Here is a 21,480-nt window from a genome sequence, read left to right as displayed (position 1 = left end):
CACCCACAGGATAGACGTATACCTTGTACCCTTAACCACCACCAGGAGTAGCTGTTGGCTGTACACAAGCGGCCATTTGCCTCCCCACCTCCCCGTTTTTTTTTTCTTTTCTAGAATCACCGGTCTTCCATTTGCTGTGTAGAGGGAAGAAATGGAAAAAGAAAAACAAAAAGTGCCGTTGCTTATCACCCACCGTAGCCTAAGGGATTCTTCCTCCTTGCTGGTGAAGAAAAAACCTGAACACACCGGGAAACATGGAGTAAGCAAAACTGGTGGATGAAAACCTAGCGGACGTTTTTCAGATGATTTCTCGGTTGCAGACGAATCGGCCAAGTTTTTCAGGGTCCCCGTTTAAGGTGCTGTAATCTGCTCCTTGTCTTTTTTTCGTTTTTGTATGCAGCCAAATAGAAAAAGGCGAGAGAGAAATTCATACCAAAGTTTGTCTCTCGTTTTGCCTTGCGTCTCTATTTTTCAAGGCCTAAAGAATCAAGTCAAGTCCTTTTGGCTGCATGTTGAAACCTTGACTGCCTCGAGAAAATTATTCGATTTTTCTGCGGGGCTTCTATTATCATTTATTTTGGCACAAGTTCTAGAAAAATAGAAGAGCCCGCCATGTCGTCTGCTGCTGTAAATCTTTCCAGGTGAACGACACAAGGTCACCTAAAAAAAAGAAATTAGCAGGGTCTTTACATATCCAATCCTGGCCTGGACATGATCTAAATTTTTCATATTTTGTCCTTTTTTAAAATGAAAATACATTTACAAAAATATTCAGTCGCCATTTTTTTATTTTCTTCCGGGCAAAATAAAAATAAGGATAAATAAAGAAGATGATAAACCATGGTGGGAAAGAGAATGAAAAATGAACGTACACACACACAGGTGGTGGACGATAACAAAAGGAGATGGAGGCCTGCGTGAGGAGCTCCTTGTTCTTCGGGCGGTTTGTTTTTTGACCGTGAAGCCAGCGAGAGGGGAGGTGGTGGGTGAGCCCGGTGGGCGAAAGTGGTTTTTTTTTTTCCTTCAGTCACCCAACCACCCACTTTCCCCACCCTTTTCAAAGTCAAGACTTGCCATTGGCTGCTTTAGACGCTATAGGAATCTCTCAGCAAAAGAAGCCAAGGAGAAGTCGATGCACGGACTCGGCCGCCTTTTTTTTTTCTCTACAGAATTTTTCTTTTTCTGTTGTGTGTACAGATTCTTTTTCGTGGGGAATGTTTTTTTTTTTTACCTCAATTAAAAATCAGGAAGAAATTCGACGGGAAACAGGAATTGTATAATCTTTTGTTCGTTTTTTTTTCATATAATAGAAAAACGGAATCTTCTTGGAAGAAAATCCAGACCACCGTTTTCTTCCGTGCGATGACACCGCCATCACAGTTTTTTCTCATATCGGTGTCAAGGTTCGATTAATCGATAATTAAGAAATCCAATCATTTCTCTTATAGGCCAATGTCGAAAAGGAAAAAAAAATTGATAATACTTTGATTATTTACTTTCTCGACACATGCAGTTGGCAGAGATTATCTAAATGTGACCCGATGGCCCAAAGAATCCTTAAAAGATTGGCTCATCGCCATATCGCTTAAAGCTTTTTCTTTGGGTGAGAGGGATATTTTTTTTTTTAAATCTTCTTTTATTTTTCACTATCTTCCAAGGAATAAAGAAAAACAAAAATAAAAGAAAGCTATTACAAACAAAAAAAAAATAAGAAGAAGAAGACGAGCTACAGGTAGAACTCGTTCTAGGTCTGGGTCATGCTAACGAAATGACATGCACATAATAACGGACACAACCGTTTCTTTTTTCCCGTCGACTGGGTTATACAACCATCATCCCGATACACAGAGAGGAATCCTCTAACGCTCTACCTTATTCGTTTATATATACAGTTAGTGTACGGTGATTTCCCCACTTTCGATGGTCACTTTCAACTTTCTTTTTTTTTTACCTCGTAACCTTTCAGGTGTGCCCTAAATGCCTACCTCCCCTCCTATATTTCTTTTTTAACTGTACAACATTTTGAGGGGGAAAAAAAATGAGGGTTGGATAAGTTTTCACTTGTGGAGAGAAGAATTGAGGTCGATGGTTACGTATAGCCTATATTACATAGGACTAGAGTGTTCGCCCTATTTTTCTAGGCCTCCTTTTTCTACGCACCCTCGGTGAAAGTTTCTCTTTCTTAGCAGGAAGAATCTTCGTAACAGGAATGTTAGTTCTTACACACCATTTGGAGTTTTGTTTGGGGTTCTTTTCCACCCATTTTCTAGGCGACTGCACTTAAAAACACTGAGCTTTTATTGATGTAATCTTAGCTCGTTGTGGGTGTGATTTTATAATTAGAAAAGTATAGGTAACTTACGTCCGGGTTTTTTTTTTTTTGCGTGAAAGATATAGTTGTTGGCCTTCAAAATTCTAGCTATAGATCTGTTATTGTCAGATAGGGGCAGTCTTATTATGATAATTTGACAGACACACACTTGCTTTATTTACAATTGGAATAAGAGGGAGGAAAAAAATTCAACCATTGTCTACGAATTATTTTTCATTACATGGCATGAACTTGGAATGTTTGAACGAATAAAACTTGTTTTCGGAGAAGTCAAAATAGAATGAAGCTATTAAGGTCGAATGAATGTGTTCGCACAAGAGAAAAACGGAATGGCGAGATCAACAAATATCGGTTAATCTTAATTGATTAGTAGTTTCGTCTAAATATCGGGTTTTTCGGATCTGGCATTGCCGTCTGTTTATGTATTCCACCTTGAATTAAGAAAAAAAAACATTCAAACTAGAGAACAACTTGTTTTCAAACTGTCGTCTGCAACATTTCGTTTTTACGGACTGTTTTTTTTTGTTTCGTGATCGAAATTTTTTGCCAATCCTTTGTCACAGTCTAAAAATATTTGTAACGAACTGTGTAGTTCACGAAACGTGAAAAATTAATAGCAATAAAACTAGAAGTCCTTGAACACATTCTTAAACGAGTAGACTTGTTTTTGCTGGTCGATAATCTACGTGTCCCTGAGTCTAGTGGGTATTGTTCTTTTGCTGCTAAGAATTTTCAGTGTTTATCGATGTTCGTAAATTCACCAGGAAGCTGGACTGCTGTTACGTATATGACTAATGTGCGTAGCATGAATCTAAACTCACTTGACCCCGTAAAAAAAAAAACTAGTTTCCTACCGTGACCGCCATCGACACTCCGTTTTCGTCATTTTGAAGGATCCCTTTATTATAATCTAGTCTTTCGATAAAACTGGTTCCCACCATTTCTACGAGTTTATAAGGAATACTAGTCGGATAATATTCAAATGAGCCGTAGTTAAACAAGTACAAAAAATTAAGAAAAACGTAGTTTTACTAATTTGCCGACCGAAATTTCGCTTGCTCGGAACAATTGGTTCATTTTTCGTCTGCTCGGAACAATTGCTTCATTTTCGTCTGATACGTAATTGTTATTCGAAATGACACAACATTTGTTTGTTGAAGATTTTGTTAGTTTTCAGCCGTTCGGCCTTGACAGAAACGGTGATTTCTACAATCAAGAAACGTACCACGTAACACTGGCCCCCAGTGTGTCTAGTTTAAACAGTAAAAAAACGGCTTCTTTATTCGTTTCACTGATTTCTTGTTCTTCTACAGCAAAACGCACCACAACCAAAAGAAAAGTGAAGCTCAAACAAAAGTGATGATGAGAACGGTTCTTTATTTTGATTTCGTTACGCTCTTTTGTTTTCTATGCATTTTTGATGAACTCAGTTGCTTTTTTTTTCATTGTGGGCTTGTAGTGAAGGTTAACTGTCTGCTTTCCGTTTCCTTTTTTCTCTTTCGAGTTTATTCAACAACTTTAACAGAGAGGGGGGGAAGATTTTTACCGTACGCCAGGTGTCTCTACCCAAAAGGTAAAAGTTTAAAAAGAAAGAAGGCAAAAGTTAAAGACGAGGGTTGTATTTAGTAGAGTTTTACAACAACAAAAAAATAGGAGGGGAGGACGACAGGTAGAACAGCAGTCAAACATTTTCTTTCTTCTGAAGGGCGACCCTGAAATTGTAGAAAAAGAAAAACTTTCTCTTTGTCGTCATCTTTTTCCAAAAAGCCTTTCGATTCATTCAATTTAAATAACCTTTTTTTCAGGAAAAAGGAAGAACCGTTTTTGAAACCGCAAGGTTTTTTCTTGTATCTACGCGGTTGGGAAGAAGAATGAAAACTTCACAGCCGTGAATATATACTTTCCTCTGTAATAATAAAAAAAGACAACAACCGCGTACAGAATGAACTTTGAACTCACGAGAGTTCGCACTCGTCTGTGTGAAGAGCCAACGTGAACAAAAAAATCATTTTCCTTGTTTCCCGTTGATGAGAGGCTCTCACGGTGTAATTGAAAAAAAAAATGCAATTAGTTTTTTTCTTCTTTTCTTTCGTGATTTTATTAAAATCGAAATAGTGTTTGACTTTATTGGAGTTGCTTCTTGTTTATCAACTTCCTTGTTAATTCCAGTTTTATTTTGTTAAAGGCAAACGGAACGACCATCGCTGTCACCGGGCAACGGCAAAAATTCGTGACGAAATTTGTTCAAAGTTTACCTTAATTGAAAAAAAGAGAAAAACGAGTTTTTGCAGCACTTTGGAGTTGTTGTCTCCTTTAAAAGACAAAAGATTTTCGAATCTTGTTTTATAAAACAAAAACGAAAGAAAAAAAAAGTTGTTTTACCGCCTGGAAAAATTCAAGGCGAACTGTCACGATGGCCTTCGCAATGCTCAGCCAATCATGTAGCGTGCAGAAAGGAGAGCGGATAATTATAGGAAGCGAAAGAAATAAAAGATTTTTTTTCCTTTTCGACTCTTCTATATAAACAGGCAGCATCTGTATTTAAAATGCGCGTAAAATGAATCACAATGACCGAACACTGTCCCAAGGCTATCACCTAGTCTTTTATGTATAACAATTTCACGCCGACTCACGATCCATTTGGGATAAAAAAAAATTCAAAATGTATGGGGGGACATTTCAATTGTTGTTCATGGCCTTGGCATCATTTGCATAAAGACGGAAGTTTTTCTATTAAATAAAAACTGTAGATTCATCAATGATTTATGTTTTTACCAGGGTGTGCGCATTTCGCAATGGTTTCAACGAGGTGGGAAATTTCGGGACTTAAAAAAAAACACGTACATAGTGTGTCGACCGCAAGTTACCTTCTGGCCGGAAAAGTTTCAGGGATAACTATACAAACTATTGCACTATATATAGTCAATTTGACTTTGTTTGGCAGAGGTTGAATCATAAAATCCGCTTCCTTCCATTTCAAGAAATTTGATCGTCTTGGAGGAAAAAATATTTAATTTTGACCATATGGCGAAATGATATCGCCTTTGGTAAAATTCAGAGATTTTTTTTCTTCTCTAGTTTGCCCCTGAAGAGCAACGACAGATGGTCCGAATGGCCATCGACGATGATGAGTTGCTCCTGCTGTTGTGCTTTCTCAGGTTATTTCCGTACGTCGCTCTCTGCAACTGATGTCACACAGCGTACAGGTGTTTGACGGCTCGAGAGAGAAAAAAAAAATTCTATTTCGTTTTGAACGTTGCGTATTGACGTCATTATTTGACCATATCCATCATCTGTTATTGAAGTTAACAATAGCAGAAAAAATGTATGATTGACTTCCTCATTCCTCTGATTCGAGTAAAGAACGAGATCTTTCGTCATAGTTTTGCGGTCGATGAGACACTCCAAAACGGGAAACATTACGTTAGTCAAAGAATTAAATAAACCGGAAAGACTTTAAATGTATAGCTTAATTTTTTTTTTACTTGATGTTATTTACTATAAAGCTAAAAAGCAAAAGTCTGACGTTTTTGCTTTTCCTCCTGTCTGTGGGAATAACACGATATTTCGACTAGTTTACCGTAATTGATCTCAAACTGGTGTACTAGTTTACAACCACAGCTGCGTGACTTGATCTGTTTGTCGTGGATACATTGTCAATTGACAGCATATACACAACACACACAAAAAATAATATACCGTTCATCATAATTGAATCTGCCTGCCCACCGGTTGACACAAGACATCCGCCGGACATACACACGCATTTTTTTTTACCCCCTTTAACCCTGCTCTCCATATAAACGAGAGTTATAACATATAGACATCATAAACCTTGAAAAATATATATAAGAATTGTAAAGAAAATTATTTGTAACTGTACATACCCCGCAAGGACAGCCGGTGTGGTAGAGTTTGTTCCTATGTGTACTGCATCTAATTGATGTTGTAGAAAGTGATGTCGTAATAATAAGGTCGTCTCCCCCTTGAAATAAAAAAACACGAGTTCCAGCCGGCTGCAGACCGCAGCTGGATAGGCCTATAAAGAAAATGAGCTAGCCAATACCGGTTACATCTAATATCACCATGCCTATATACAATGTAATACAATTAGTGAAAGGAAATCAAATGTGGGAGTCGCAGCCGGAAAGAGGTGGGAATGAACCGGAACAGTTGTGATTGATTTACCTTCCGGTCCGAAAAGAAAAATTCATTTTCTTGTTTTTAATCATTTCTCAAGAGAAGAAATATCAAGGTATGTATCCACAGACCGCAAAGATATATTTAAAAAACGAAATGAATCATCGATGAAAAGACCACCCAAAACAAAGGAGCTGTGGCGTCGATGATGACGAGAACGATATGGTCACGTCACCTGGAAAAGACAAAGGAAGGGAATCACCAGGTACGTGGAATCATATTGCCTCAATATGGCGTGACTTTTTCTTTTATTTTCACACCGTTATTCAACTTACACTCTTCATTGCATTTGAGGGAAGGTGCACTGTATTTAGTTTTTTTTTTTCTTTTCTTTCCGCTTGCGCTTCGCATGTATAACTCCGCTAGCGGCGGGACCGTGAAAAAAAGACGAGGAAAGTGGCTCTCGGTTATAGCGGAACATGACTGCAGGATAGTTGCGGTTCACGCGCGCTTTTTTCTTTGCGCCTTTTTACTGCTCGCTGCTCTTTATATGCCATAATCATTTTTCGGTTTCGTCGTCGTCGGTGTTCCTTTTTTTTTTGTTTCACGTCGCACACACAAACGGTGACCTTGAATTTACCTTTCGGTTGTACTGTATTTATATCGTCTGTGCCAGCAATGCGGCAATCGTGTATTCCGGTTGGCCATTTTTTTTTAAGGGGGGAGTTTTGATGTAAATTGAAATGATTTTCGTTTTCAAATTCGATTGAATAACGGATTCATGCAATGATGATGCCAAGGATTAGAAATAGTTTTGAGTAGTTTATTTAGCTCTTATACTTGTATGTACGATAGTTCTCGTCTGAAAATAGTTAAAACAAAAGCGGATAACAATTTTTGAAGTTTCAAATAGGCGGGCACGATAGCTAAGGGGGGAAGTGAACGCTGTGGGCCCATCTGGCGTTCGTTCGTTCATTTCTCCATCGTTTCTGTGGGCATTAAATTCCACGAGGCAAACTAGCAATTGATGTCTGCTCTGCCTATGGCTTTATTTTGTCGTATAGAGATACACACAGACAGACGGGCTTCTTTCTGGACAGGGTCGATGACTCTCTCTTTCTCTGTCTCCCATATGTTTTCTTTTGGTGTAACAAAATTTCGATGCTCCCTGTCCTATAAGCCTATCTTATTTCAATGACTAGGAAAATTGGATAGCTTATATATTAGTCTATCTATAAAACATAACTACGTATACCCTTGAAATGTGTACATACAGGCGGCAATTTCCCTGGAACAAGGGGGGAAGTCTATGGTACCCACATATGTCTTTAGTTAATTATTGCCCCGACAGGGAATGGAAGTATACTTATTCAGTTTTGAATTGAATTGATATTTAAAATTTTATTTTATTTTTAAATTAAAATTTTTCAGCCCCCGTTAACGATTAGATACGAAACAGAATTATTTTTTGGTTAATTGTTTATTGTTTGCTTGATAAATTAACCAAGTGTAGCAACTTGTTTTCATAATTTTTTCATATAGAGATGATACATCATACTACAAGAGCGAAATGATGGCGTTTCACGCTTAGTCAACCCCGTCACAGGTAGCCCCGTCAATTCCCGCGTGCAATCGAGCCATTCACGACCAACGGTTCTTCTCAATTATCGCTGGGAACAAGATTCTCGTCCCCTTTTATTTGCCTTTATTGTTCTGAATAGAAGCGAAACTCTCGCGTCATTGAACAGCAATTCAAAAGATGTCGCAGTGTCCAAAAAACAAAAAAGATAAACGTTCGAAATTTTAATTGAACCACAAAAATAAAAAATTCAGTTTGAAAAATTTAAATTTATATTAGAAATGATGGACGACTTTATGCGGTTACTAGATGAAGAAACCAGGAAGGAGCATCCATTTTTTTTTCTTTACTTCCGCCTTCCATAGCTGCAGGGTAATCCCCTTGAAACTTGTCTTTGCGACAAAAGACGTTTTTTTTTTTTATTTTCTTGGCCAAAGTTCAACAACCGGCCGAGAAGCGTCGAGAAAGCATCGCGACGCCCGAGAGAATTCCCTCCCTTCCTCTTGTACGTATAGAACATCGTGCCATTGGTTGCAATATTCTTATACTGTGTGTGTATGTGTGTGTGGGATTCCTCCTTCTTCCGTGATTCACGCTGCAGGAAACACGAATGCCTTTTGGCGTGCACAATGGCGCGACTCGACGCTGTCTTCCGCTCCACTGGATTTCCATCATCCCAATGGTTTATAGTCTCTTTATGAAATCTGAAAATAAAAAAGCCAGCTGCGCCCAAACTTTAACGGCGTACATCAATTCCCCCCTTTTATTTTCTTTAAATCAAGAAATGAAAAGAGTCTAATTTTTGACAAGGGGATCCGTCACCGTTTGTTTGTGAGATAATGAGCGTTGGTGTCTATAATATTATGAAAGGCGAAAAACGATTAGCGACATAGTGAGTGAAGATTTCAAAAAGAGAAAGGCCAATAACCTTCTCGGGTGATGATGCCTCAGCGTGAATTGCCGCCAGTTGGCTGTGTGTAGGCCTATATTTTTCTAAGTCTATAGGGATGACTATGTAGCCAACGGGATAATGATACACAATTCTAACTTTCGTTCTTTTAGAAGAGACAAAAAAAAAAAGTTCAAAAACCTTGAAACGCTTAAACGCGTTCAGCGAGTCAGGAATGATCCAAAAAAAAAAAGACTTTTGTTTTTGCCTTTTTTCACGACAGTCGTTTGACAGAATTATAATCATTGCCAACCATCTGAAGAGACAAGGATTGTCAAATTTCTTTATCCAACCAAATCCGAGGAAAATAAAGTTAACATTGAAATTTGGATGGGAAAATAACCAAAAAAAAAAAAAAAACAAATCAACAAACGGATCAAAAGTAAAATTCCCGGTTCGATCCGCATTTCGTTTGCTAATTCGTGCATGTCTTTCTTCCTTTTGAAAATTATTTTGAAAATAAAACCAACCACAAATAAATAAAGTTTTTTTTTTCATATTGTTTTCGACTTTCTTTCGGCTGTTGTTTCCGTTGCGGTGGTCCCGAGTGTTCGTATAACAACCTGATGCGCCACATAGTATACCTGCTGTCCAATGCGGTTAAATACCTTTCCTTATTTCCTTTTTTTTTTTTGTACAACAGACCGAACGGTACCGTGAGTGACCGCAACAACAGCAGTATTATGTGTATAGTTATGTTCTTCCGTTGTTGTAGGGTCCCGCGGGAAAATAATGGCTATTTGAGACGTTCGTGAATCATCCATTGCTGCACGTCTATATTTTTTGTGGCCAGTTTTTTTTTGTTTTTAAAATACGTACATATATTTCTTGTCTTTCTCTTATATATATAGAAAGAGCAAGTAACAAACAATGTTGATGGCTTTTACTTTTCACGGCCCGTTAATCCGTCTAAAATTAGATGATAATAACTCTCGCTCATAGACGGTATCTTGCGTCGCAAAAACGGGAAGCTCTACTTAATATTCCAAACTGTGCATGAATCAATCGAGTGCGTACGTGCATTTCTTTTTTAAGGCGATGTGGGTTAATATCGACCTTGCGAACAAAAGAAAAAGGATATGCGAAACGTTCCATAAAAAAAAAAAAATAAGGTTTTTTTTTTATGTTTATATGGCAGTTTAATCACCCTGAGCAGATCTTTTGCGGAATATATCGCGGCCGTTGAAAAAAAAAAAAAAATGTTTGCCAAACTGCTGCGCCCTTGTTCCTGCTATAAAAACCAAGAGATTGGTCGAAGGCCGCAGCGATCGAACTTCGAAAAAAAAGGGAATAAAGACGCAAAAGGAAAATGCCGGGGTCAGGTTTCCTATACGTGCCAAACTCAATTGCTATGGTGGTCAAGCTGCAAGAAGATATCTCTTTCTTTTTTTGTGATGGAAGGGGGAGGATGGGGAAGGGTTTAATTGCATCCAGTAGTCGTGTATAGCTGCTGTGTGTCTAAATGACGCCGCATGTATAATTTTTCCATAGAAAAGTACAACAAAATGGACAGCGTATGTAGATGCTCTTGATTTTGTTTCGGCTCTTAACAATGTTGCCCTTGTTTTCTTTGAAATTTTCTTTTTCCACTTGCATTTCTTTATGTTTTTTTTTTCCTGGTGTAGGGATTTCAATTTTTATGGCTGACATGCCATTTTTTTATCTGACAGTCGTAAAAAAAGGGCGACAAAAAAGCGGTCCGTCTTGTTTTTTGTTCCTTATTTTTTCGTGTGAATAGATTCGCAGTTTTAGCAAGCTTACATTTTTTAAAACGTATTTGATTGTTTTTTTGTTTGTTTTTCTTGTGGAAGGACGACGCATACGCATAGCCCGGAGACATTAATGATATGCGCGCTTGAGTTCAGCGCTATATAAGAAAATTCCAAGAAGCCTGTGGATAGATGCAACACATGAAACGAAATATCACCAGCGTGAAGAAATGTGTCAAAATCGGATAATTCATTTCCATTTTTTCGTCATTTCTCGGAAATTTCGAAAATTACGACGAATGTTCACTTTGGTTTAACACACCATCTAGCGACCGATTTAAGAACCACGTCGACTTTTTTCTCTAACAAATTTTTCACTATAACTCTATCTAATTAATTTTTTTAATTAAGAAAATAGGTAGACTGATTTTTTTTTTGCTAAACCATGAATTACCAACCACCAATTTCTCATTTTTTTCTCACCAAAGATAAAAGGTAAAAATTGTCAAGGATATAGCTGATGAAGGAAAAGAGACGAGCTTGGTAACTGACCTGCAAAAATGGCGCGGATGGTTAAAAAAATATACCTGGAAAAAAGAATTCAGAGACGAAAAGAAATAAACGGAAAAAACCAGCTTCCGAGCGATAGGCATCAGCCGTGATCCTTTTAAAGTTAAACGAAGTAAAAAAAAAAGAAAAAAAGAAAAAAGTTGTTTCTGTCCATTTGATGACTTTCAACTGATACACAAAACTAGCTAGACCAGATGTCCGGGATATGCGTCGCCTTTTACAGACAAAATATCGGGGATACCATATCACTGACTTCAATCTGTCGACATAGTCTCGTTTAACTTTAATTCTTTTCAATAACATCGCCTACGCCACTAGTGGGACATCTGGAGAGTATGGCCTATGAAAATAGCCAATGACCAGGATAATCAGACAACAAAACTGAACACACAGTATAAAACCGCAACATTTAAATGTTCCTCAAAACTATGGAAAATAGTTATTGCGTCAGCAGTTTTGTCAAGGAAAATGGAATTTTTTTTACATATATTTTTGGCCGCATTTAGAAATTTCCCACTTGAGGGGCTGATAATCTTGTCTCGTGTTTCCTTTTTACTTTATTTTTATATTATATTTTATTTTTTGCATATTTATTGTCTGGATAGCTCGGTCGTGCTTATTTGAATCCCTTCATTTGCCCCCCTAGCTAAATACTAATCAGAAAAGCAAAACGTCAATGAACTCTTGTTTCTAATGGCGCTGAGGGGAACTGGCGACAGCGCACGAATGCAAAGTTTGACTATCGTGGTCCCGGTACCACTTCCGATCGTCCCCCTAGTCACACAGCAATAACATTTACCTGCTGTGGGGAGGAAAAAAATGTAAGCCAACAGCTGATGATCACGCACACATCGTACCACACAAGAAAACCTTTAGGGGAGGCTTGATCGATTGGGGCCGTTGCTCTGCGTGCGGTTTCCCCAGATTTATTTTTTTTTTTTATAGATATATTTTAGCTGCACACACGAAAAAAAAAACTTGATAACTAGTGTAGAACGCCCGACACAAAGTCCCGTCGATTTCGTATAGTTTTTTTTTTCTTTTTCAGTTCGATAGTTTTATTTCTCTTATTATTTTGTTGATATGGTCCGTCACATTTAAAAGTCAAGTGGAGATCTCGTTCGCCTGCTATCTCTAGAGACTAGATAGGCAGGAGACGGATATGTTAATTTCCAAAATGATGGGGCACTTCTTGCGTTTGCGTGTGCAACATCCATAGACGAGTCATCTATTTACACGGGCTGTTGGATCAATGCGTGATTTTCTCGTCCACGGTTCCTCTAGAGGCTTCGTTATGGAGCAGAAAAAAGCTCTTTGGTCGATGACGTCAATTTTTCAAGTGGATATATTGAAAGCTCTTATGTATACATATATATATATATATTTCTCAATTGGCTTAATGTGGGGGCAGGCGGGAATATAGACGAAAGATGAAGCCATATCGAGGCGGAGCCCAGATTAGGGCAAGTGTTGTTCTGCTGCGTTTTCGTCTGTTTATAGTAAGGGAGTGACGCAAGAGATTATTTCTTCATGTGCGCGCCCCACCAATAGACGAAAATATTCTCCCACGAAACTGAAAGAATAGGCAACCATTTATGGCATTTCGTGCCTCTGCTTGCTGGTAGCATAAAATTTATTTTGCGGAAAAAATAAAACAAAACAACCAAGAGATTCGGTATTTCCATTGATGGCAACGTTGCCGTTGACTGTTTTTTCTGAGGGGGAACCAGTGTGTGTGACTGTGTGTGTGCTTTTTGCCCGTGGGGTGTGACGACTTTGTTGTTTTGTTTCACGTCATGTTTGGTCCACCTACTATTTTTTTTATCTCGAAGCCTTGGTGAACGAAAGAAATACGCATTTACTTTTCTGTTTTTGCCTTGCAAGTGGCTGCTGTTCTTTGGCTCCTGGAAAAAGAAAAAAGAAATTCTCAACGTCTTCCCTGTGTACTCCGTAACATTCTGCTGCTTTACCGTTGTTCCGTATGGCACCTGCTGTACAGTTAAGTGTTCCAATTCCCACATTATGAGGTCGTTATCCCATCTGATACGACGGGGAAGGGTGTTTGGCGTCAGAACTGGCGCGTCTCGAGACGGAGGCGATCTATAGAATGAGCTGCAATGGATAAAGTGAAAAAGGGTAGGTTGGCCAAGAGGGCCAAGTCTTTCAAAGAAGACATCATCGACATACTCTCCAACCTACGATCACCCCCACACACCAACCAAGTTACTGTGAAACCAAAGGCACTGCCAATCACTACCACCATCACCAACGGGAACGAAAAAGAACCCAAAAATGAATTACTTTGTTTAATTGAAGATCTGCCTTCGTGCATCACCCTCAATCAGCACTTCACCAGCGTAATCAATAAAAACATCCTTCAGGTAAATAAAATTTGCTATTATTTTTAAAATATTCTATTTGATATATAATCGAACATTTGTGTTCATCATGGTCTCCCCCCAGGTACGTTATGCCTTGAAGTTCTACGAAGATGTTGTGGTGAAAAATACTCTGGAGTTGGTTCCTGGGTCTGCCTCTGTTGTCCTCGAAATTGTATTCAGTCTTTTGACCACATTGGGGAATGTCTCACCCCCATCGGGAGAGCACAGCTCTTCTTTAATATCAGCAACAAATCTGGTACACCAGGCCCTCTCTCAACTCATAAGATGGTCCGACGACATTCTACTTCAAACGACGGCGAGTGATGGAAGGTCAACACCAACAACGACAGAGCCTTCACTTCAATCGGAAGTGAGAGCCGTCGTAGATGGCCTCAAAATCGCCATCAACGATCTGGTTCAAGTGGTCATCCACAAAGCGGCCAACAAAATCCCACCACCGTCGACTCCTCAAAGCGCCTCGCCTGCTTTATACGAGGCATCTCCGTTGCGACTACACAACGATAAGGATACGTACGTGAACAATTTTATTGCATCCGCTTCAGCATTTTAACACGTATGCATTTCTGGTTGTTTACAGTATTGACGGTTTGCTGCCTGCACCGAGCCTCAATCGCGTCTCGAAATCGTCGGATGGAAGTTTATTAGAGGACGCACCCGGTAGTGTAGACTGGAGCTCCGATTCTTTACCTGAGGAGTTGGATCAGTCACCACCACCGAAACCACCTCTACCACTTAAAGGGCTGCTGAGCGATTTTGGTATATTTTCGAAAACGTTACCAATTATGTTTTAGCGTCCTCTGAAAACACACTATTTCCTTAGTAGGTGAAATGGCTGCCTTGTCCATCGGAGATCCTTTGACTCCACCTCCATTACCGCCAAAAAAACGATCTATAGGTGGTAGCTTATCGCCAATGGGTGGCTGGTCCATCAGTCCGTTCAGTCCCGGCTGGGGTAACCCGCCTGGCCTCCCTGATTTAGTGCCCAGTCAACCTTGGTTAAACGAAAGCTTTGATTCGGTTATGCACATAAACTCACTGGCCATGCATGGAATGTTTGAGCAGCAGGTAATGCAATTCTCATCTTCATTAGACGTTTTGGATTTAATCTTCTCGTTTGACTGCAGAGCTCGGAATCGAGATGGGAAGCGTCCCAAGAGCGTCGCAGAGATGTCACAATGGCCACCAGTTCGACTAGCGTCTTTTCTTCTTCGTCGACTTCTTCGTTTGCTTCCTACAACACCCATCACCAATCGTCCTCATCAGCTTTCCAGTGTTCCGCTACCAATGCCACCTCTTTATCCTCCAAAATGTCAGCCAGCGAGGATCATATGGTTGCCCTTGCCGTCCCGCCAGCCTTGCCGGCCAAACGTCGCCAACGAGCCAATAGGTTGCCGTCCCAATACGACAATGTCGATCAGACCGACTGTGGCATTTCACCTTGTTCTTCACTTGCTGGTTTCATGGCTGTGAAACAAGAAGAAATGTGAGTTTAAAAACAGCAAGTTATGTTGATGGCTACTTTCTATAATCTCTATTTTTCTTGCTTATGACAGGGGAGCGTTTCATTTTAGTGAAGAGAAACGAGTTCACACCTCGGCATCGGTCAGCGGTACCACTACGACGTTACAAATGCATCGCGAATTCAGCAGCCGCGTTGAACAGTTGGTGACGATTAGCAGCGGTAACGACGGCAATGCACCGCCACTTCCGCCCAAAAAACGACATGTCAAAGAATACATGGCAGCTGTTGGACAATACTCGCAACCGAGTGAAGTCGAACTCGAACTTTTCAGGAAGACAATGGAAGATTACTATCAAAAGGCAGCTATGTGGGACACTAGGCAATCGCGCAGTGAACGTGAATCATTTTCATCGCGAACCAACAACTATGTAGTCGCTCCCCCTCATCCGCCACCGATATTGCCACCCAAAAGGGGTAGATCGTCCATTAACTCGTCAACGGTGCTACCCCACCACGAAATCTCAGCAACGTCGATGGCACATCTACCCGAAGCTGACACGCAGCCCATCACCCGGCCACTTGCCTCAATCAAAGCGCCACCTCCCAGTAACACTAATGGTATAGACAAGGTCGACCCAGAATCGGACAACGAAGATGCTATGGAGAAGGTTGACCTCAGTTCGGAACTCGTTCTGAAGCAACCAGAAGATGAGGGCCCAGAAGTGCGTGGTGGTAGCCTGGACGCTCTAATCACGCACGCAGCGAAACTCAACAAGGACGACTACTTTTATCAGACAGCATTTTTAGCTACGTACAGGACGTTCATTACCCCGTCTGAACTAACGCGCAAACTTATTCATCGGTAAATTTCAGTACTATTTAGCCTTAATTTTTATTATTGTGTGATTTTCAACTAATAATAATCTTTTTGCGTGTAAGATTTCATCACTTCGTACGCTCACCGGATGTTCATCTCCAACGTGTCGGTCGCAGCGCTTTCTCTTTGTTGATTGGTGTGGTGGACGACCTTGCCCTTTCCGAATTGGAAGATAAACTGATGCGTCAAATCATCGACTTTCAAAGCCAGCTTATCAGTAGTGGTGACCTTGTCTTGGCCAAAGCACTCCGAAAGAAGTTCCTCGAAAAATGTACTGCCCGTCGTCTCAGAATTACTAGCTCTCAGGTCCCCCCGGTGCTAACCAGTCTTGGTGTAACGACGCGACAGAGTCACCTCTTGGATTTCAAATCGGGAGAGTTAGCCGAGCAGATGACAATGTTGGACGCGGATCTTTTCTTGCGCATCGAAATTCCCGAGGTGCTCGTTTGGGCTCAAGAACAAAACGAAGAAAAATCGCCCAACTTGAATCTATTCACGGAACACTTTAACAAAATGTCCTACTGGGCACGTTCCAGAATCCTGGAACAGCAAGAAGCTCGTGATCGGGAACGCTATGTCGTGAAATACATTAAGATAATGAAGCATTTAAGAAGATTGAACAACTTTAACTCGTATCTTGCCCTGCTCTCTGCGCTCGATTCGGCACCGGTGCGTCGATTAGAGTGGCAGAAATCCATCACCGATGGACTCCAGGTAGCGTTTGCTTAACATCGATCTCAAATTGGCCGTTGTAATTCATTTAATTTTTGTGGACAGGAATATTGTGCTCTGATCGACAGTTCATCTTCATTCCGAGCTTACCGACAAGCATTGGCTGACACACAGCCACCTTGCATCCCGTATATCGGCCTTATCTTGCAGGACCTGACCTTCGTGCACATCGGGAATCCGGACACGTTAAGCGACGGCCGGATCAATTTTGGCAAACGCTGGCAGCAATTCCACATATTGGAAAACATGCGTCGTTTCCAAAAGTGTCACTACCAGTTTAAACGCAACGATCGTATCGTCGCCTTTTTCAACGAGTTTAACGACCATCTTGGTGAAGAGAGTATGTGGCAGATATCGGAATCGATTAGGCCTAGAGGGTCGAACAACAGTTCAACTTCGGCCAAAAAGTGAAATGAGAAAAGGCGATCATGTTTTATCGGACATCTTGTTTTGTTTTTAATCACAGAGAATCACACTCTTGCAATCAAGACCCAGACAATTCTTAATAAGGAAGAAATTAGCACAAAATATTTTATCGTCGTATGTTTTTAACTTTGCAAAATGGGTCGTTGTTGTTGGTATGTCTCGTTGTTTATGGTATGTTTGTTCATTTTTATCCGTGATTGTTTGTTTTGTAAGTGTTAATGTTAGAAACAGAAATCAGTCGTAAGGGATTGAATTGACTTTGAGACAGCTGCAAAATTTGTACTTCAATCATGTTTATTGCGCATAGCCACTGTTTCTATGTGTGTAAACCATCATAAAATCACGTACTTTATGTTAGAATCAAAAAGAACCTGCCGCGATGGGAGAGTTCTGCAAGTGAAATTACGGAGACTTAAGGATCGAAAAATGCATTTTCATTGTATGTGTTATTGCTGGTTATCCGTGAACTCGTTTTCACTTATTGTAAACCTTGTGTCCCACTCAACGCGTCTATCTTGCTATTTTGTTCACTAGCCCAGTTGGTTTTCTAGAGCCACCTTTAAAATAATTGGATATTGGAATAAATATTATATAATCCAACGGATCCGAATACATATTTTTGTATGTCTCCATAAACTCGTGGGTGATAAAAAAAAGTTTTCAAAATTTGGAAGGAGAAAAATGTCTTTCAGATGTTTCGTGACCTTGACAGGTACGGCCAACCTAAGGTCCACGAATCAGCTGTTATCTCGACGCTCTTATTGGTCGTTGAGAAGAGCACACGTGCATCAGTTATGCACTTCAGGGTTTGATTCTTTTCCTTCACGTATCGCCCTTTTTGGGCTTTGTCCAAAGGAAGAAAACGCTAAATACATCCAAATTGCTTTTGACACTACTGACAACTAGTCATCGAAGCATTGTGAATAACTTTACGTTTCGAAACGTGATCTACTACAAAATGGAATCTCAGATTAAATCTGAAGAGAGTAAACAAGAAGAAATTTATGTCGTACCAGAAATTGAGAAACTTTTGGAAAGAGATCCTTACTTAAAACCTCATGAAAATGAGATTCGGCGTAGGTACTATCTTTAATTTTGTGTTTCTACTGTTAAGTGTTTGCCTACGTTGATGTTTTTCCATGTTATGTTTCAGATATGGTACATTTGATAAGCTGAGAAAAGAAATTTGCCAATGTGAAGGAGGCATCGATAAATTCACGTCTGGTTATAAGTCATTTGGGATCCATGTTAACCAAGACAACAGTGTTTCATGCAAGGAATGGGCACCAGGAGCTCGACAGCTATACCTGTATGGAGATTTCAGTATGCAACATTTATATTTTTTTACATACTTTTTTGTCTTTCATTGTTAAACATCATGGTTGAATTGCTTTCAGATGGATGGGAGAAAACGAGAAATCCATATACAAAGCTTGACTTTGGAAAATGGGAACTACATCTTCCTGCCAATGCAGATGGATCTTGTCCAACTAAGCATGGTTCAAAAGTGAAGGTTAGTTCTGTGATGAGCTTTATTGATTCCAAATATTGGGGTTAGAGTATTTACTTAAATTCTGTAGGTTGTTGTTGAAAAAGATGATGGATCATTGTTGGATAGGTTGTCCCCGTGGGCAACTTATGTTGTTCAACCCCCAGCCAATGAAGGTTGTGCTTATCAACAAGTTGTTTGGCATCCACCTCAGGTATTATGAGCCATAAACATTATTTGTACAATAGAAGAATAATAAAAATACTTTTTATTAGGCATATGAATTTAAAAATGCACGCCCTAAACGACCTGATAGCCTTAGAATATACGAATGCCATATTGGAATCGCCACTGAGGAAGGAAAAGTTGGATCTTACAAGGAATTTAGGGAAAACGTTATTCCGCGCATTGTGAAACTTGGTAAGTAAACTGTTTTTTTTTATAGTTGTAAGTGCCTCTTTTGGTGAAAAAGTTTTGTTTATCAACTCATTTTTCGTATGTCTAGGTTACAACGCCCTTCAGTTAATGGCTATAATGGAACACGCATACTACGGTAGCTTTGGGTACCAAGTTACCAGTTTTTATGCAGCTTCAAGGTCTTCTTTGCTTATTTTAAATTCTAATTATTTATTATGTTTATGACGGACGTTGTTTGGATATTTTAGTCGATTTGGGAACCCGGAAGAACTCAAAGAGCTGATAGATGTTGCACATTCTCATGGTCTGGTCGTTCTCCTTGATGTTGTCCATTCGCACGCCTCCAAAAACGTGTTAGACGGTCTAAACGAATTCGATGGCACAGATTCCTGCTTTTTCCATGGAGGCCCACGCGGTATACATGCACTCTGGGACAGCCGGCTGTTTAATTATTCAAGGTAAACAAAAATTTTCTCCTTATTTGCGCTGTCTATTCATTTATATTGATGTTTACTGTAGCTGGGAAGTGTTACGCTTTTTACTCTCAAATCTGAGGTGGTATATGGAAGCGTTCCAATTCGATGGATTCCGGTAAGTCAAAACAGTGATTTGTCTTGTGTAATAGCGTTTAAATTTATGAATTTCTTCTTGCCCACCGAAGGTTTGATGGCGTCACATCGATGTTATATCATTCGCGGGGAATCGGTCAAGGATTCAGTGGTGACTACAATGAATATTTCGGTCTTAACACGGACACAGACGCAGTGTGCTACCTAATGATGGCTAACTATGTATTGCAAGATATTTACCCGGATGTCATCACCATAGCCGAGGTATCAAACTAAGAATTGAGCTTGAAACTATATATCTGAGCAATTGCACTGTGTATTCGTCACTGAATGCTTTTTCGGCTGTTAATTTAATTCTCCATTTTGTCTTTAGGATGTATCCGGCATGCCAGCGTTGTGCAGACCAATAAGAGAAGGCGGTTCTGGATTCGATTATCGATTGGGAATGGCCATTCCTGATAAGTGGATCCAGCTTTTAAAAGAATATAAAGATGAAGACTGGAACATCGGTAACCTCGTCCACACGTTGACTAACAGGCGATGGATGGAAAAAACAATCGCTTACGCCGAATCTCACGATCAGGTTTGTGCGAGAACCTGTTTTACCTAAATTTTTTCGTAGAAATGAAATTCTTTCACTGTTAAAAGCTCAATTTTTAATCATCGAATATAGGCCTTGGTGGGTGACAAGACAATAGCATTTTGGTTGATGGACAAGGAGATGTATACGCATATGTCAGTGTTATCAGAGTCATCGCCGGTGATAGATCGGGGCATGGCCTTGCACAAGATGATTCGACTCATAACGCATGCTTTAGGTGGAGAAGGTTATCTCAATTTTATTGGTACGTCAATTTCTTCTATTATGTTAAGTTATTGATTTTGGGAAAAGTGTAATTTTATTAAATTTAAATCTAGGGAATGAATTTGGCCATCCTGAATGGTTGGATTTTCCTCGGGTCGGTAACAATGAATCCTTCCATTATGCACGGAGGCAATGGAATCTTGTCGACAATCATCTTCTCAAGTACCATTACCTGAATGATTTTGACACAGCAATGAATAACTTGGAAGAACAGTACGGATGGCTGCATACAAATCCAGTAATCGACTTTGCTACCGACTTTTTCTTGTTCCGGTCTAATGCAATCTTCGTTTGTCTAGGCTCACGTAAGTACAAAGCACGAGGGAGACAAAGTCATTTCATTCGATCGTGCTGGTTTGGTGTTTGTCTTCAATTTTAACTCGACACAGAGTTTCACCGACTACCGCATTGCTGTACCAAATGCTGGCAAGTATCGCATTGTGCTAGACTCAGATGACAAAACATTTGGGGGTCATGGACGATTGGACCATAACACCGATTTTTTTTCACTTCCGGAATCTTTTGGAGACTACCCAAATTCATTAATGGTACGGTTGTTTCTACGAAGCTTAATTTTAGATGTTATTAATTGACTATAACTTTATTTCCAGGTGTACGTCCCCTGTCGCATGGGGTTTGTGTTGGCTCGTTGCGACTGACAAGAACTGTTGTAGCTTCTGCTAACAAAGGAAGCTATTAGTTGTAGGATATTTCAATGCGTAGCTTGGAATGAGCTATTAAGTCAGTTATCTTTTAGGATGTTAACTGAATTTCCGTGTTATGGGCTTTGGTAACTTTTTTCGCATAATGAAATAGATTTAATAACGAGATTAAAAATTTTTATTAAAGCACGAGTACCCGTGCACGTTTAATCAGTGTCGTGGGATTAATTCAGATCTTTATCTTTTATCCCTGTACATTACAAACAATTCACTGTAATAAAAACATCTTTTGGTCGCAGG

The 21,480-nt window shown here is 39.8% G+C and overlaps 2 protein-coding genes across 3 annotated transcripts; both read left to right on the top strand.

Moving 5' to 3' along the window:
- The first annotated feature begins 12,850 nt into the window (after positions 1 to 12,850).
- On the top strand, positions 12,851 to 17,778 carry LOC130696579 (rap guanine nucleotide exchange factor 1-like). 2 transcript variants are annotated; one of them, XM_059495865.1, is made up of 8 exons: positions 12,851 to 13,660; positions 13,743 to 14,191; positions 14,259 to 14,437; positions 14,505 to 14,746; positions 14,806 to 15,164; positions 15,235 to 16,005; positions 16,083 to 16,734; positions 16,798 to 17,778. In XM_059495865.1, the coding sequence occupies exons 1-8, from the start codon at positions 13,397 to 13,399 to the stop codon at positions 17,161 to 17,163; spliced, it is 3,282 nt and encodes a 1,093-aa protein (XP_059351848.1). In that variant the 5' UTR covers positions 12,851 to 13,396; the 3' UTR covers positions 17,164 to 17,778. The 2 variants fall into 2 exon arrangements, with proteins under 2 accessions (XP_059351848.1, XP_057375649.1); XM_057519666.2 differs by having other exon boundaries at positions 12,852 to 13,660; positions 14,502 to 14,746.
- Positions 17,779 to 17,927: 149 nt separating this feature from the next.
- LOC130696660 (1,4-alpha-glucan-branching enzyme-like) lies at positions 17,928 to 21,355 on the top strand. Its single transcript, XM_057519769.2, has 14 exons — positions 17,928 to 18,258; positions 18,332 to 18,501; positions 18,576 to 18,691; positions 18,759 to 18,881; positions 18,943 to 19,087; positions 19,173 to 19,263; positions 19,333 to 19,542; positions 19,604 to 19,675; positions 19,746 to 19,917; positions 20,027 to 20,236; positions 20,327 to 20,498; positions 20,572 to 20,756; positions 20,818 to 21,066; positions 21,130 to 21,355. Exons 1-14 carry the CDS (start codon positions 18,137 to 18,139, stop codon positions 21,175 to 21,177), a joined length of 2,085 nt encoding a protein of 694 aa, XP_057375752.1. The 5' UTR covers positions 17,928 to 18,136; the 3' UTR covers positions 21,178 to 21,355.
- The last annotated feature ends 125 nt before the right edge of the window (positions 21,356 to 21,480 follow it).

This window comes from Daphnia carinata, chromosome 1 (genome assembly GCF_022539665.2).
Source record: "Daphnia carinata strain CSIRO-1 chromosome 1, CSIRO_AGI_Dcar_HiC_V3, whole genome shotgun sequence".
Taxonomy (NCBI): Eukaryota; Metazoa; Arthropoda; class Branchiopoda; order Diplostraca; family Daphniidae; genus Daphnia; species Daphnia carinata.
Note: the sequence above shows the minus strand (reverse complement) of the source record. Positions and strands in the feature narration are given on the sequence as shown.

Coding starts and splice junctions, on each gene's coding strand:
- LOC130696579 (XM_057519666.2), top strand. CDS start 13,397: ATGGATAAAGTGAAAAAGGGTAGGTTGGCCAAGAGGGCCAAGTCTTTC. Junction 14,192..14,258: donor CTACACAACGATAAGGATAC/GTACGTGAACAA, acceptor GGTTGTTTACAG/TATTGACGGTTTGCTGCCTG. Junction 14,438..14,501: donor AGGGCTGCTGAGCGATTTTG/GTATATTTTCGA, acceptor CTATTTCCTTAG/TAGGTGAAATGGCTGCCTTG.
- LOC130696660 (XM_057519769.2), top strand. CDS start 18,137: ATGGAATCTCAGATTAAATCTGAAGAGAGTAAACAAGAAGAAATTTAT. Junction 19,543..19,603: donor CGGCTGTTTAATTATTCAAG/GTAAACAAAAAT, acceptor TGTTTACTGTAG/CTGGGAAGTGTTACGCTTTT. Junction 20,757..20,817: donor GATGGCTGCATACAAATCCA/GTAATCGACTTT, acceptor TCGTTTGTCTAG/GCTCACGTAAGTACAAAGCA.